An 18,033-nucleotide genomic window follows, 5' to 3' on the forward strand; every position below is an offset into this window, starting at 1 on the left:
GAACATTTTAGAGAAAGCTGGGAAAAGAAAAGTTTTTAAAATTATCATCATCATTTTAATGTCCATTTAAATACAAGAGATCAGTCTCACATAGATATCATAAACAGAAAGATCAGTCTTGTATAGATATCATAAACAGCGAGATCAGTCTTATACAGATTATAAACAGGGTGATCTGTCTTACATAGATCATAAACAGAGAGATCAGTCTCACATAGATCATAAACAGAGAGATAAGTCTCGCATCAATTATAAACAGAGAGATCAGTCTCACATAGATCATAAACAGAGAGATCAGTCACACATAGATCATAAACAGAGAGATCAGTCTCGCATAAATTATAAACAGAGAGATCAGTCTCACATAGATCATAAACAGAGAGATCAGTCTCACATAGATCATAAACAAAGAGATCAGTCTCACATAGATCTTAAACAGAGAGATCAGTCTCACATAGATCATAAACAAAGAGATCAGTCTCACATAGATCATAAATAGAGAGATCAGTCTCACATAGATCATAAACAGAAAGATCAGTCTCACATAGATCATAAACAAAGAGATCAGTCTCACATAGATCATAAACAGAGAGATCAGTCTCATATAGATCATAAACAGAGAGATCAGTCTCACATAGATCATAAACAGAGAGATCAGTCTCACATAGATCATAAATAGAGAGATCAGTCTCACATAGATCATAAACAGAGAGATCAGTCTTGCATAAATTATAAACAGAGAGATCAGTCTCACATAGGTCATAAACAGAGAGATCAGTCTCACATAGATTATAAACAGAGAGATCAATCTCACATAGACCATAAACAGAGAGATCAATCTCACATAGATCATAAACAAAGAGATCAGTCTCGCATAAATTATAAACAGAGAGATCAGTCTCGCATGGATTATAAACAGAGAGATCAATCTCACATAGACCATAAACAGAGAAATCAATCTCACATAGATCATGAACAAAGAGATCAGTCTCGCATAAATAATAAACAGAGAGATCAGTCTCACATAGATCATAAACAGAGAGATCAGTTTCACGTAGATCATAAACAGAGAGATCAGTCTCGCATGGATTATAAACAGAGAGATCAGTCTCACATAGGTCATAAACAGAGAGATCAGTCTCACATAGATTATAGAAAGATCAGTCTTGCATAAATTATAAACAAAGAGATTGGTCTCACATAGATCATAAACAGGGTGATGAGTCTTACATAGATCGTAAAAAGGGAGATTGGTCTCACATAGGTCATAAACAAAGAGATCAGTCTTATATAGATCATAAACAGGGTGATCAGTCTTACATAGATCATAAACAGGGTGATCAGTCTTACATAGAAATTATTAATGGAGGAGAAGCACTACACCATCAACATTAGTGTTACATAGATCATAAACAGAGAGACTTGTCTTACATAAACAGAGAGATCAATCTTACATAGATCAGAAGCAAAGAGATCAGTCTTACATAGAGATCATAAGCAGGGGATAAGCATTACTTTTCCATGCTTGCATGGATCAGGTGAAATTCAGTAAGGAAGATTTTCTGCAGTTGGATGCTCTTCGTGTCACCAACTCTTAGCTATTTCCAAGCAGGGTTAGTACAAATAGCATTTTAAGTCTTTTTATCATTATAAATATATCAAGAGGGATGAGTAGTGTTCCTGACCCCCTTTCAGGTCCTTAAAACCTGGTCAGATCAATGCATGTCTCAAAGAAAACAATTCCACTTACCTATTCCAGGAGGAATGGATAAGTGGAGTAAGAAGAATGGTTGGACGTATTATTTTATCTTTTACCTGTTTCAGTCATTGGACTGCGGCCATGCTGGGGCACAGCCTTGAAGAGTTTTACTCTCAAACAAATCAACCCTGGCATTATGTTTTGAAGTCTGGCGCTTATTATATTGGTCTCTTTTGCTGGACTGCTAAGTTGTGACAATGTAAACAAAACAACAGCAATTGTCAAGCAGTGGGGGAACAGACACAAAGACAAAGACACACATATACACAAACACACACATACACAAAACAGGCTTCTTTCAGTTTCTATCACTAAATCCACTGACACAGCTTTGGTTGACCCCCCAAGGCTGTAGTAGAACACACTTGCCCAAGATGCCACAGAATCATGGTTAAGAAGAAGACTTCTTACCACACAGCCATGCCTGCACCTATACATATCTGTAAAAAATATTTATTTAAATCAAAATATAACTGGATGGTCATGGAACTTCTTTGACGAGGGGTTGGCTGAATTAGAGCTGATCTGAGGGTAGAGGCAAATAAGAAATACGTTGATCCATACAAATATTAATAACAACAATTGAATGAATATCTTGATTGAACCTACATTGAGATCTTTGACAATGACAAGGTGGGTGGCGTTGGAGACGTCATGTTCCAGCAATACTTCTCCATCGAAAGTGCGATTAATTAAGGAAAACAATTAGAGAAACACAGACAACTAGAATTGAATACAAGTAACAATGGCACAAAATATTTATTTATTTATAATAATACGCAGAAATATGGTTGTTTGGTTTGCAATGTTCACTTTGAAGCAAAGGGGTTTTAGGTTCAATTCTACAGTGTAACACTGAGCATGTGTCTTCTACTATTGTCTCAAGTTAGCCAATACTTTGTGAGGGAAATTGGGTGGATGGAAACTGTATGGAAGCCCAATGGGTGTGTTTCTATCTCAGTGTGCATATGTCTGTCTGTGTGTGTGTACATGCATTTGTGTGTACAATCATTTTCAGTCAACAAATATGGACTGAGGCATTTTCTATGACCAAGTTTCCTTCCTCATGCCAGCCCTCAAGTGTTTCCAAGCAAGGTAATATTCCTCTATAGCTAGACAGTTTTTCACAAAAAATTCCAAATGAAGGACATTGCACTTGTTTACAAGTAACAGATGATATCAGGAAGATACAAACACACACAACTACATGCATGTATACATACAAACATACATATATATATATATATATATATGTATATATATATATATATATATATATATATATATATATATATATATATATATATATATATATATTTCCTACTTCATGTAGATATACTGTAAAAACACCTTAATACTGCAGTATTCATTTTGAGAAAGCATTTCATATAGACATTTAGTGTTCTAAAGTACAGAAGCATCAGTGGTAGATAAAAAGTGCCTTGCACTGGCAGTGGAGCTGCTAAATCACATGATTTCTGTGAGTTTGTGCATCATCAGCAGCAGGTATCTACTAATACCACATGCAAGCCAAACTTCCACTTCTCCTGATATAGAAAAACTGACTAATCAGTCAATGGCACTGCAAATAGCTGGAAGGTTTGACAAAAGTTAGTTATCAGCAACAGAAGTACTATGGCTATACCCTACAGTTATATATACGAGAAGTTTAAAAGTGGCCAGACAGGCGTGACGCACAAAGAGGGAGTTAAGACGCCCGTCAACCTCCACCACTGACGAGAAGATTCAACAAGCTAGAGAGATAGTAATGGTGAACTAGTTTACCATCACCATCTCTTGGAACATTGCTCTGTGTTCTTCTTTGATGGACATTACTAGTGGAATGGCCATGCTTACTGTAAATCCAGAAAGAAAAATGGCGCAATCAAGCTCAAACTTCAATCATGTGACCACAATAGTACCAACTATAAGCACACATGCACAGAAGGCAGTGTGACAATAATAAAGATATGTTATGGCGAAAGTGCAAATAATTTTTGACTTCCCTTCATATATATATATATATATATATATATATATATATATATATATGTATGTATACCCCACAGTTATATATATATATATATATATATACACATACATACAGGGGTTGAACAAAATAATGTAAACACCTTAAAATTTCAACAAAATTATTCTAATATGGAGTAGGACTGCCTTTGGCAGTTATTACACCTTGAATTCTACAAGGTATAAACTCATACAAAGTTTCAATTGTTTCCAAAGGAATTTTTGTCCATTCTTCAGCTAAAACAGTTTCCAGTTATTGTAGTGAAGATGATGGAGGATATAGAGTCCTTACTTGTTTTTCTAAAATGTACCATAAATGTTCAATACTATTGAGATCTGGGGACTGTGGTGGCCAGATAAGATGTTTAACTTCACTAGAATGTTCCTTGTGCCATTCAGTAACAACTTTAGCTGTGTGAATTGGTGCATTATCATCCTGAAAGATTGAGTTTCCGTCTGGAAGCAGTTCCACAACCATAGGATGAATTTGATCAGATAAAATGCTTAAATAGTTTTGACTATTAATTCTGCCATGGAGGGAAACCATTGGGCCGATCGGATTTCTAAGATATAGCCCCACCCCAGATCATCACAGATCCTTCTCCATGTTTAACTGTTGGAAGAAGGCAGTCTGGATCAAATGCTTCTTTTGGCTGTCTCCACACATATACTCAGTCGATGGTCGGAAATAAGGTAAAGGATGACTTGTCCAAGAAAATAACATTCTTCCACAGCTCTAGGGACTAATCCTGTAGGTTTTTACTCCATTCTAAACGCTTTGCAACATTTGTTTTTGAAAGTAGTGGTTTTCTGATTGCAGCCCTCCCATGAGATCTGGCTTTGTGCAGCTCCTGGTGAACAGCTTTTGTGGAACATGGGTTCTTGAGGTGGTCATTAAGTTCTGCAGTAAATTTAGTAGCTGTACTTTTGTGATCCTTTCTAACAATTCATGTAAGAGTCTGGTGGTCCCTATCTGAAAGTTTTGGTTTTCTTTCGGAGTTCTTTTTTGATGAGGAGGTTTTTCCCTCTTTCTCAAAGGCTGTCATTACTTTCGAGACAGTATTTCTTGATACACCAAACATTTTGGCTGTTTTTGTTACACTAGCACTTGCCATATGAGCACCAACAAGGTGACCTCTTTGAAAGTCCAATAGATCTGTCATTTTAATAAATTTTAATTACCTTTTTCTGATGATATTTGAAAAGAAACAGCAATTTTAGCAAAACATATTAAGCAACACTAATAATAAATTTAAAAAACCCAAAAAAAAACAAGATTTTGACGGTTTTATAGATATTTCAAAACTATGATGCTAGGTGTTTCCATTATTTTGTCCAACTCCTGTATGTGTATATATATATATATATATTATTTTGCTTAAAAGAGTTCCAACACTGTCTGTTTTTTATGTTTTATTTATATTCCTGCAGAACTAATGTGGGGTATAGAATATGGAATATACAATATATAATATGATATACAATATACAATATAAAATAAAATAAAATAAAAATGGATGGCACCATGAAAGAAAGTATTGAATGTAGATGAAATATTGAGTGTTCAATATAAAGGATCAAATATATAAATATATAAATATAAATATATATATATAAAGGCGACTCGAGTTTCAGGGCTATTTCCCTTCGTCATGGCCGGTATGACAGACTTTTTAAAGTCTGTCATACCGGCCATGACGAAGGGAAATAGCCCTGAAACTCGAGTCGCCTTTATATATATATATTTATATTTATATATTTATATATTTGATCCTTTATATTGAACACTCAATATTTCATCTACATTCAATACTTTCTTTCATGGTGCCATCCATTTTTATTTTATTTTATTTTATTTTATATTGTATATCATATTATATATTGTATATTCCATATTCTATACCCCACATTAGTTCTGCAGGAATATAAATAAAACATAAAAAACAGACAGTGTTGGAACTCTTTTAAGCAAAATAATATATTCCTCTATACAAAATCATACAAAAAAACCCATCTTTTTTGTATTTATTTTTACTCGCATATATATATATATAAACAATATACGAGTATATGCATATATATGTACATGTATGTACATACCTTCATCTACATGTACATATAGATACATATCTGGGTGCATGACGTTGCAAAAAAAACATAGACAAAATGATAAACAAGGTACAAAAACCACACAGGCCACATAGAGAGCATATCCTTCAGCAGCTGCCACCATTAAAACACTGGCGTTTAGCAACTTGAGCATATACAGAGCAAACCCTTGTGATGGATTTGGTAGACAGAAACTGAGAGTAATACTTCTAATCAATTCTTTTAAAAACAATGAGTGTGTATGCGAGTGTTCATTTTGCATGTGCCTATGCAAACACATACATGTATACACTCCTAGATATACATGTGTATACACAGAATTATATATTTATGCATACATATATACATACATGTCCACATATACACATATGTGTATATACTTATACTCATATATAGATATGCACACACACACACACACACACACACACACACACACACACACACACACACACACACACACACATTAAAACATATATCAATAAAATCTATTAAACATTTTGAAAAGCAATGTATTTTTCTGAACCAGAATGAAATTCAAAGAGGCTTGTATTTGCATAAATGGTGCTTAGTATTAATTGAAGGTATTATTTTGGAATATTGCTTAAACAGCAACACAATTTCATAACTTCAATTGTACAGAGTTTATGACGTTTACGAAAATATTAACACAAAAACCTGAAGTGAAATCAAAAGCCATTTTTGCAGGTGTTGTTCACAAAGGTTTTTAGACAAAAGAACATAAGGATAAGTATTTCCTTGAAACTTACATTTCATATTTCAAAAAATATTCAGACAATGGGATATAGCCCACATTTTTTATCATAGGTCCTGTTGGATCAGAGTTGACCAGGGGCTAAACAACAGCAACAATAACAGAGTCAAATTTATTAGATAGCTTCTGTGTAGTCACTGAACCTATTAGAAATAGCAGCTAAATCCTCTCTCCAATAGAGAAGAGCACATTAAACAATGTCTTGGCAAACATATATTTAAAAAAAACAAGATGGCCCACAGTTGGGACACTTTTGATTACAGGTCCTGCAGGATCAGGGCTGACCAAGGACTAAACAACAACAACAATAACAAACATCTAACATTGTAACCATAAAAGGATATGCAATAATGAATCGCTTCAGTTTCTTGTAGGATTCCATATTTTTAGGAAGGTAAATCTTCAGGTTATGGAACACATTGGGCAGTGGATCTGACTGAAGGGGTATGAAAAAGAAAGGTCATTAATTAATCATGTAATCATTGTGCTATTAGTATCTATGTAATCACTAATTAGTTTCAAATTTTGGCACAAAGCCAGCAATTTTGGGGGAGGAGATAAGTCTTTTACATTGACCCCTGTGTTCAAATGGTCCTTACTTTATTGACCCCAAAAGGATGAAAGGCAAAATCAACCTCAGCAGAACTCAGAATGTTAAGACAGACGAAATGCTGCGAAGCATTTTGCCTGTCGTGCAAGCAATTCTACCAGCTTGCCGCCTTGTAATGACTAATTAACCATCATCATCATCATTTCACGTCTGTTTTCTATGCTGGCGTGGGTTGGATGGTGAGGTGATGGTAGCGACATATCAAAAACCCACCAGCCGTGGAGATCAGTGGTTTTCAACCTTTTTAATCATCATCATCATCATCATTTAATGTTCGCTCTCCATGCTGGCAGGAGTTGGATGGTTTGACAAGCTTTTTAGGTGCCACTGGCACAGGTGTCTTTATGCAACACCAGCACAAGTGCTTCTTAAGTGGCACCGGCACCTGAAAGGACAAGCCTGCATATGTGGAGGCAGCGATTTTACTTAGTTTGACGTGTCTTATCAAATACAACAAATCACCACATCTCCTGGGCCTTTGTCATTTCCTCAGTGAGACCCAACATCCAAAGATCCTTTCTCACCACTTCATCCCTACATCATCCTCGGTCTACCTCTTCCAGATACACAAGGGTCAAATCCAAAACCAGGATCTTTTTAAAGGGGCCACACCAAAAAAAGTAAAACACAAGTCAATTAAAGAAAACCTTATTATATTTATAGAGGGGAGACCACTAAGGGGCCACCCAAAGGATGCTTGAGGGCCACATGCAGCCCTGGGAGCCACGGTTGAGAATCCTTGATATAGACTCTCAAGACACATCCATTTTAATGAACATGAAATGGAAGAGAACAATAAGAACAACCTACTCATGGCAACCATCTAACCACTAATTAGCTATACAATTACTAATTAACTATGTGATTACTAATTAACTATATAATTACTAATTAAATATGCAATCACTAATTAACCATGTATTCAGTAATTAACTATGTAATCAATAATTGACCATGAAATCACTGATTGACCAAATAATTACTAATTAATCACAACAGCAATAATTAGCAAAGCAATCATGAATTAATCAAATAGTCACTAACTGACAAAGTAATCATTGATGTAATAACTATGTAATCACTAAGTAAGAAAACAATCTTTACTTAACAAATTAATTATCAATTAACAATGCATTCCCTAATAACCATGCAATGCATAATTAACAACGTAATCATTAATTTAGTATAATTATGAATTAACCCTGCAATTCCTAATTAACCATGTAATTATTAATTAACATGGTTAATTAACATGGTTAATTAACATGGTTAATTAACCATGTTAACTGATGATTTTTGGCATAAACATAAGCCTGCAGAATATTAAAACCATTTTTCTGGGCAGAATTGTATGGGTAATCTAAAGCTACAAATTTTTAACTTCACTAGGATTTGAATTCGTTGATCTGGGGATTAAACAGTAAAACAAGAAATATTTTATACCACAGAAGCACTGGCAGAACCACTGGACGATGTAGAATGGTCAAAAGCTTCCAAATGTTGAGGATTCTTTTGGTAACAACCACTGCCATATTTACACATTGGTTTCTTCTCCTGCAAGCAGAAAATTAATTCAATTTTAACTGAAAAAAAAAATTACAAAAAATACAAAAGCATTGTTATTTAGCCCCAGGTCTATGATCACAAGCATTCCTGTCAGGAGTAAGTAGAGTGCTTCTTTTGATGTATCCTTCATTGTTAAAGACAGCTGGCTTTGATTTGAAAGAGATTCGACAGATATTTTTAGCAGGACAAGCAACCACAAAGAGGTCCTTTTATTGGCTCAAATACAGAAATATTGATTTTGTTTTCCAGTCTTGCTAGGGACCTACACTCTTTTGCAATGCCAAGTGCCTTTTGCAGCAGGTGTTCAGAGAGCTTACAACCCATGCTGACACATACTTTGATTCCAGCATTGAGTGTTTTTGCTGTTCTAGGCCACAACCAGCAATAGCATGCATAGAGATGTTAACAGAGATATTAAAAATCAAGCACAGGCATTGCTTGAAGCTTTTTATAGTGAGAAAAGGTCTTGCACAGGGTCTAATCCTACACTCAAAACAATGAATGCATTTACTCTGAAAAAAAAGAACTAGTCTAAATCATTGGATGCAACATCACAGGAGTTACATCAGAGTTCCCTTTCTCCTACAGAGATGTCTAAAAAAGATAAGGGGTCTTGTGCTTCTAACTGTAGGATGATCTCTAATTCTGAAAAATTTATGTCCTTTGACATGTTTGCTTTTCATCCTGCAGAGTGTCCAACGAAAACAACCTACCATTTTTTTTTTTTAATCATTTTTTTTAAATTTAATTTATTAATCCAATTTACATCAAATATTTTTGTTTTCATCGATTACAATAAGTAAAGATTACAAAAAAATTTTTTCAGAAATTGCATAAAAAATTGGATTAAGCCGTTTGGCAACTTGGCTGATTTGGGCAAGTTGGTAGGAGGTTAAAAAATAATTATAAAAAGGTCAATAATTAATAAAAAGAAAAAAAAAAAAAGAAACATCCTTTGCATGCAAGCAAGGCAGTCAAAATCACATACGAAAAGCAGGGTTGATAAAGTTGCCAGTTTAGCCACCAACAATTTGATGATACAACAGATTGAACTGGGTCACATTTTACCAGTAGCACTAAGAGTGACCCAACATGTGTACACACACACACACACACAGTAAGCCAGTAAAAAGTCCTTGAAAAATTTTTTAATTTGAATTTTTTAAACTTTGATTCCATTTATAATAGAATTAATCTGTAAAGGACATTTAAAGACCTGATTCATGAATCAAAACTGAACAGCTTTCCATAAATGACTTTTATAATAGCAAATTATATTTCAAAGACTTCAGAATTATATCACAGAATGTAAATGAAATGATGGTAGAAATGTAGAAAATTAACAATCTCAAGAATAGATAGGGAGTAGTCCTGAAAGTATGGCAGCAAGAATAAGAATGATTGTTGAGCAAAGTTCAGAGCTACTTACCCTTGTTGGTAACAAAGAGCCTCTCCTTCAAAGTGAAAGGCAGATTGTATGATGCCTGTATATGAACAGCTGTGCTACATGGTAGTGAGACATGGTCTGTGACTGCTGAGGACATGCAAAAGCTTGAAGGAAATGAAGCCAGCATGCTCTGCCAGATGGGTAATGTCTGTGTGCATGTATGGCAGAGTATAAGTGATTTGAGAGAAAAACTAGGTATTGAAGACATCAGAGGTAGTGTGCAAGAGAGAAGATTGCACTGGTGTAGTCATGTGATGCATATGGATGAAAATAGCTGTATCAAGAAGTGCTGATCTTGAATTGTGAAGGGAACATGTGGAAGGGTAGACCCAGGTGGACATGGGACCAAGTGGTGAAAAAGGATCTTCAGACATTGTTGCTTACAGAAGGGATGACAAAGGAGTAACACTTCTGGTGGTTTGCTATGCTTGGAAGTAGCCATTCACACAGATAAGCATGTCTTCTATGTCCCTCTCTCAGCTGAGAGATCCTGTTCTTGTGAGCTCACAGATGCTGGGGCTGCATAAAAGCACATGTGCTAGTGCCACATAAAAGCACCTGTGCTGGTGACACATAAAAGCAACAATGTTAGTGCCACATAGAAAGCACCCAGTATATTCTGTGAAGTGGTTAGCATTAGGAAGGGCATCCAGCTGTAGAAATCGTTCCAAAGCAAACAAATGGAGTCTAGGCAACACTTCAGCTGGTCAGCTTCTGTCAAACCATCCAACCTATGCCAGCATGGACAATGAACATTAAATGATGATGATGTCGCCAGTTCCTTCACCTATCTTTTCACAAGATAATTCTATCTCATAAACAGACAACAGAGATGATGATGATGATGATGACGATACCATCACATAATTATTTCTAATTACAGGCATGACTGTCTGGTAAAGAAGTTTGCTTCCCAACCACATGGCTTCAGGTTCAATTTCACTGCATGGCACCTTGAGCAAGTGCCTTCTAAAGAAACATTGGGCCAACCAAAACCTTCTGAATGGATTTGACAAGTGGAAACCGAAAGAAGCCCATCATGAGTGCATGTGCATATGTTTGTGTGGCATGTGTATGTATGTATATGCCTGTGTGAGTGTGCTTGAGTCTCCTTGTCTGGAGACATTACATGGTCATTTTGAATAAGCATCACTGTCATACAAGCAGTGTCATTCATTTCCAATATTCTGCAGAAACATGTCTGGTCATGGGGGAAATATTACCTTGTTTGGAAACACGTGAAAGTTGGTGACAGGAAGGGTATGAAGCTGTAGAAAATCTGCCTCTGTAATCTCCATCTGACCCAAGCAGATATGGAAATATTCATCATCTGAAAGTCTCCACTTCTTTCTGTCTCCTGTTTTGCATGCATACATATATGCATATTTTGTATTTCATACCCAAACTGCTATATTTAATATATCTCATTTGTTTATTTTTCCTTACCTCTGCTGGCGACAAAGGAACTCTCACTCAGAGTAAAGGGCAGACTGTATGACGCATGTGTACGAACAGTCATGCTACATGGCAGTGAAACATGGGCTGTGACTGCTGAGGACATGCGTAAGCTCGCAAAGAATGAAGCCCGTATGCTCCGCTGGATGTGTAATGTCAGTGTGCATACCCAACAAAGTGTAAGTATCTTGAGAGAAAAGCTGAACATAAGAAGCATCAGTTGTGGTGTGCAAGAGAGGCGATTGCGCTGGTATGGACATGTGGTGAGAATGGACGAGGATAGCTACGTGAAAAAGTGCCACACCCTAACAGTTGAGGGAACCCGTGGAAGAGGTAGGCCCAGGAAGACCTGGGCTGAGGTGGTGAGGCAAGACCTTCAAACATTGGGCCTCACCGAGGCAATGACTTCTGACCGAGACCTTTGGAAATGTACTGTGCGTGAGAAGACCCGGCAAGCCAAGTGAGACCTAAATCCAAGGCCTCTGCCAGAGGTGTAGCCAGCCCACTTATGCATACCTTTCCTACGTTGGACACTAAACTCCGCGTGCAAAGACTTGTTGAGGTATGTGAAATCGAACTAAATTCAACGATTGGCATCCGTGCCAACGTCGTCTCCTACATTGGACACAAAACTTAGCTTGCGAAGACTTATTGAGGTAAGCGAAAACGAAATCGGGATAGCACCTGTGCCCAGCGTCACCTTTCTGGCACTTGTGCCCGTGACATGTGCAAGGATTTTCGAGCGAGATCGTTGCCAGTGCCCCTGGACTGGCTCTTGTGCAGGTGGCACATAAAATACACCATTTTGAGTGTGGCTGTTGTCAGTACCGCCTGACTGGCCTTCGTAGGATTTTCGAGCGAGATCGTTGCCAGTGCCCCTGGACTGGCTCTTGTGCGGGTGGCACATAAAATACACCAGTTTGAGCGTGGCCGTTGCCAGTACCGCCTGACTGGCCTTCGTAGGATTTTCGAGCGAGATCGTTGCCAGTGCCCCTGGACTGGCTCTTGTGCGGGTGGCACATAAAATACACCAGTCCGAGCATGGCCGTTGCCAGTACCGCCTGACTGGCCTTCGTAGGATTTTCGAGCGAGATCGTTGCCAGTGCCCCTGGACTGGCTCTTGTGCAGGTGACACATAAAATGCACCATTTTGAGCGTGGCCATTGCCAGTACCGCCTGACTGGCCTTCGTGCGGGTGACATGTAAAAGCACCCACTACACTCTCTGAGTGGTTGGCGTTAGGAAGGGCATCTAGCTGTAGAAACTGCCAAATCAGATTGGAGCCTGGTGTTGCCATCCGGTTTCACCAGTCCTCAGTCAAATCGTCCAACCCATGCTAGCATGGAAAGCGGATGTTAAACGATGATGATGATGATGATGAATTGCCTCCATATCTGCTCAACATGATCCCTCTCATAGCCATTCTTTATCCCATGGAATGGATCCCCAGTAAAGACATTGGAGTCTAAATTTGAATGTTTTGTGTGCTTCTAAGTATCTGGTGACGTCCTGTACCATATATGCATATATAATATATATATATGTCTTCTTTCAGTTTCTGTCCATCAAGGCCACTCAAAAGGTTTCTGTTGGCCCCTGGCCCCAGGGCCATAGTGGAAGACACTTGCCCAAGGTACCATGTAGTGGGACTGAACCCAAGACCATGTAGTTGGGAAGCAAACTTCTTACTACACAGGTATGCCACATCCATAGTCGCAGCTGTCACCTTAATAAAGGAAGGACAGAAGGGCACATTGACTATTGTAGTCCCAGGTGGACGTAAAGAACAAAATAATTATGGCTGAAACATCTTTGATCAACATAGTTGCTCTGTCGAGGTTAAACAATAACAGCAGCAGCAACAGCAGCAGCAACATCAACAATAACAGCAGTAGCAGCAACAACAGCAACAAATTCAACAACAGCAGCAAAAACATCAACAATAACAGCAACAACAACAGCAGCAGCAACAAATTCAGCAACAACAGCAACAAATTCAGCAGCAGCCTGACAGAATTTTTTTACCTTTGATGTTGAGGATTTTTTGTCCCCTTCCACATTATCAGAACGAGATTTCTGAAACATTTCATCAATTTTACGTGCTTTGCTTTTTGAAGATTGCCCTGGTGATTCCTGCTCCTCTTTCATTGGTATTTTCCGCTTGACCGGAGTCTTTTGCAGGGACGACTGGCTGTTTTTGTGGTCATCGCTGCTTTGTTCTGCATCTCCTTTGAAGTCATTTTCTTTAGAAGAGTCATCTGCAGGTGATGCCTTCGGAGTAACGAGATTTGGAAAGTCGGACACCTCTTTCGATGACTTGTAAAGTTCCTTTTGAAACAAGCAAAAATAACAGAAAAAGTTAGAATTATAATACAAGAGGGTTAAATATATGCAAAAAGCACATGCTCGTGCCACATAAAAAATACCCAGTACATTCCGGAAAGTGGTTGGTGTAGGAAGTGCATCAAGCTATAGACACTTTACCAAATCAGACAATTGGAGCCTGGTGCAACTCCCTGGCTTGCCATCTCCTGTCAAACCATCCAACCCATACCAGTATGGCAAATGGACATTAAATGATGAAGAAGATAATATACGATGAATTGTTTTCAATTTCCATCTATTTGAGCGCGATTGTTTCCAGCTTCGCCTTACTTGCACTCGTGCCAGTGGCATATGAACAAAACACAAAACATTGGACTGACTCCTGTGCAGATGGCACATAAAAAAACACCATTTGAGCGTGGCTGTTGCCAGTACTGCCGGACTGGCCCTCGTGCCAATGGCACGTAAAAAGCACCCACAACACTCTCGAAATGGTTGGTGTTAGGAAGGGCATCCAGCTGTAGAAACTCTGCCAAATCAGATTGGAGTCTGGTGTAGCCATCTGATTCGCCAGTCCCCAGTCAAATCATCCAACCCATGCTAGCATGGAAAGCAGACGTTAAATGAAAATGATGATGATGATGATGATGAAAGCCATTGACAAGTCTTTTGTCAGCCAGGAGCTTTAGCACAAGACATTTACCAAGATGTTGTGCAATGGGACTGAACCCCAGACAACATTGTTCAGAGTGAGAGAGAAAAGGCAGTTATCTCTGCTTTCTGTGGTATGAGGTGCAGGCATGGCTGTGTGGTTAAGAAGCTCACTTTGCAGCCATGTGGTTTCAGGTTCAATCCCACTGCACAACACCTTGAACAAGGGTTTTCTGCTATAGAACTAAGCCAACAAACGCTTTGTGAATGAATTTAGTGGGTGAAACCCTTGTAGAAGTCCATCATCATTATCATCATCATTATTTAACATCCGTTTTCCATGCTGGCATGGATCGGATGATTTGTCCAGAGCTAAGTAAGGCCAGGGGCCACACCAGGCTCCATTGTCTGTTCAGACATGGTTTCTAAGGTTGGATGCCCTTCCTAATGCCAACCACTCTACAGAGTGCACTGGGTGCTTTTTATATGACACCAGCATCAGTGCTTTTAACATGGCACCAGCATTGGTACCAATTTTGTTGTGACAGACATGTGTGTATGAGTGCCTTTCTGTTTTTGCCCTCCTACCTCCAATATCTCTCGATAGCCGGTGTTGGTTTGTTCACATCCCTGTAACCCCATAACTTAGCAGTTTGGCAAAAGCGACTGCTACAATAAGTACCATACTTTAAAAAAAATAAGTATTAGAGTCAACATAAGTGAATAAAAGGCAAATATAAGTAAAGGACAAATGTAAGAGAATAAAGGGCAAATATGCTCCTCAAAAGTGCACCAGCCTACGATCATTCAGTCACTTTTTATTTGTTTTAAAAAAAAAATAAAGAGAGGATTGATTTAATAATCTTTACTGTTATAGACACAAAGCCTGAAATTTTGGGAGAAGGGACTAATTGAGTATATTAACCCCTTGCTTGAGTAATATTTATTTTATTGGCCCCTAAAAGATGAAAGGCACAGTTGACCTTTGCAGAATTTGAATTCAGAATATAAAGGCAGATGAAATGCTGCTATGCATTTTGTCTGACATGATAATGATTCTCGCAGCTGACTGCCTTAGAAGGAGGATTAATTTAATAATATACCACAAACACTTATTATACCGATTTCATTGATCAACTAAGAGTCATTTTATTGGCCAGCCAAGTATGGTGTCATTGACTAACCAAGTATGATCCTACAGGATAACCAAGTATGATTTGCTGGTCAAATATAATTTCGTTGACCAGTTAATTAGGATTTCATTAGCTAAATATAATTTCATTGATTAACCAAGTATGGTTTCAATGGGTGGCCAAGTATCATTTACATTGGTTAGACAATTATAATTTCAGCCATACCTATCATGTCTTTTTGTAATATCAAGGATTATGCTGTCCTTCAGGCAGTTGGGTCTAATTTGAAGGATATTTTGCTACTATTTCTAGCAAGTTATGTGAGTGCAAAGTATCCAATCACTGTTATTTATATCGTTTTTTAGCCATAGGTCAGCTCAGAGCAAGAAGACCTATGATCAAAATGTTCCAGATATGATCATCCCATCTTATAATTTTAGATAAGGAATTTCCTTACCTACATTCTACATTCTCTTATGTTACCTGTCATTCGATTTTTAAGATGGCAAAGCAGAGATGGAGGGAATTTGACTGCTATGTCTAGTGATTACATACAGGTTCTCCCATTAGTTTATAAAGCATCCAGTCAGGTTGTAGTTTCCCTGAAGTCATGGATGTTTAAAAAAATCCCACACCTCACTCCTCATTCTTTTTGCTTTCGAGTAACAAGAGAATAATGAGTGTTAACAAATGGGACTAAAAGGTATTTTGTTGAAATTCTTTGATGAATATCAAAACATTGCAGGAGCCAAATCAGCATTTTATCATCAGAAGAGGAGAAGTTGGAAAAAAAGTAAGTTTGCTATCTTCAATTTGGTTTCCATGCTTTTCCTCATCTATGGTCACAAATGCTGGGTAATGACTGAAAGAATTCAATCACAAATACAAATGGCCAAAATGAAGCTCCTTCAAAGAATCTGTGGAGAAACGTCACCAGACAGAGTGCATGGCTCAGAAATCAGGTAATTTCTCCAGATCAAGCTGCTACTTCTCGGCACCGAAAGGTCATTGTTCTGATACTAAAGACATACGGTCAGAATATTGTAGGAAAGAATCACAAGATGAGTTCTTAAAGCTGAGTCAACCGGCAGGAGACTAAGAAGTAGACCAAGAATGAGATGGTTGGAATAATAACCATAGCCTCAGCTGGTCACACTAGGGAATCCAGCCGGAGAGGATTATGATAGATGCTTCTGACTTACAGGAGACCTAGAAGTCGAACAAGAATAAGATGGTTGGAATAATTACCATAGTCTTAGTTGGTCATTCTTGGGAATCCAGTAGGAAAATGTAATGACGGTTGCTTCTGACAGGACCCTATGGATGAGGTGCTTCAGGAATACTGGGTGGAGAAAATGGAAAGGACCTAACTTTCATTGACATACTCACCTTAAGCCTTGGTAGGTCAGTTGCTTCTTTCCAGCTTTTATCTGTTCGTATTTTGGTGAGACGAGGGAACCTAATGGAAATCCCATCAGCTGTGTGAATTTCAGCCTTGCTAAATTCTGCTCCGGTGATCTCCCAAACTGGTGCCTGATATGGATCTTCAACAATAAAATCTGGTATGACATTCTTTTTTATATTTAACCAAGATGGTACTTTCTGAACATCCTTGCTAATTTTTACCATCTTCAGCTCCTTCTGCAAACGGTCTAAGGTTCTGTCATCGAAACCATTACCAACTTTGCTAACAGTACACCACTTTTTGGTGAATGGATTGTATACTCCTGTTAAAAACACCGACATAAGTCCACCTAGCAGAGAAGAGAAGTACAATGAAACATAAGTTCCAGAATACATGAAAGAAAGGTAAAACAGAACTGTTAAAGATGACTAAATGAATAGAGGCATGACTGAGATTAAACAGTTCACAGTTCTGGTGATATAATGAAATACACCCAGTTGAGAGAGTAAAATGTTTGGTGACAGGAAACCTGCAATCCTTGGTCTGTCCAACAAGCCTTTCACCACACTAATCACTATGCCTAACCCATCATCCCTAGGACATTATCCCACTGTAATCTCCAATGGATTTCTGAACTCAATATTCTACAAGCTATTATTTACAACTTTATCTAATTCAAGTTCCACCAATAAAAAAAAATGATTTATTTTTATGTTTTACTGGTTTATTGTGCTTTGCTTCATGAACAGAATAAATTTCAGATGACATGCTGG

At 37.8% G+C, this 18,033-nt stretch overlaps 1 protein-coding gene across 6 annotated transcripts in view; it reads right to left on the bottom strand.

Moving 5' to 3' along the window:
- Window positions 1-18,033, bottom strand: part of LOC106874569 (DNA ligase 3) — an 86,797-nt gene that overhangs the window by 7,052 nt on the left and 61,712 nt on the right. For all 6 annotated transcript variants that reach the window (XM_089360969.1, XM_089360974.1, XM_089360973.1 and 3 more), the window contains 5 exons: window positions 17,245-17,609; window positions 13,772-14,074; window positions 8,722-8,832; window positions 7,013-7,104; window positions 2,369-2,441 (listed from right to left, as the gene is read on the bottom strand). In XM_089360969.1, coding sequence (XP_089217095.1) covers window positions 2,369-2,441; window positions 7,013-7,104; window positions 8,722-8,832; window positions 13,772-14,074; window positions 17,245-17,609 — 944 coding nt within the window. The remainder of the gene's footprint in view (window positions 1-2,368; window positions 2,442-7,012; window positions 7,105-8,721; window positions 8,833-13,771; window positions 14,075-17,244; window positions 17,610-18,033) is intronic.

Source organism: Octopus bimaculoides, chromosome 12 (assembly GCF_046866305.1).
Source record: "Octopus bimaculoides isolate indiv1 chromosome 12, ASM4686630v1, whole genome shotgun sequence".
NCBI lineage: Eukaryota > Metazoa > Mollusca > Cephalopoda > Octopoda > Octopodidae > Octopus > Octopus bimaculoides.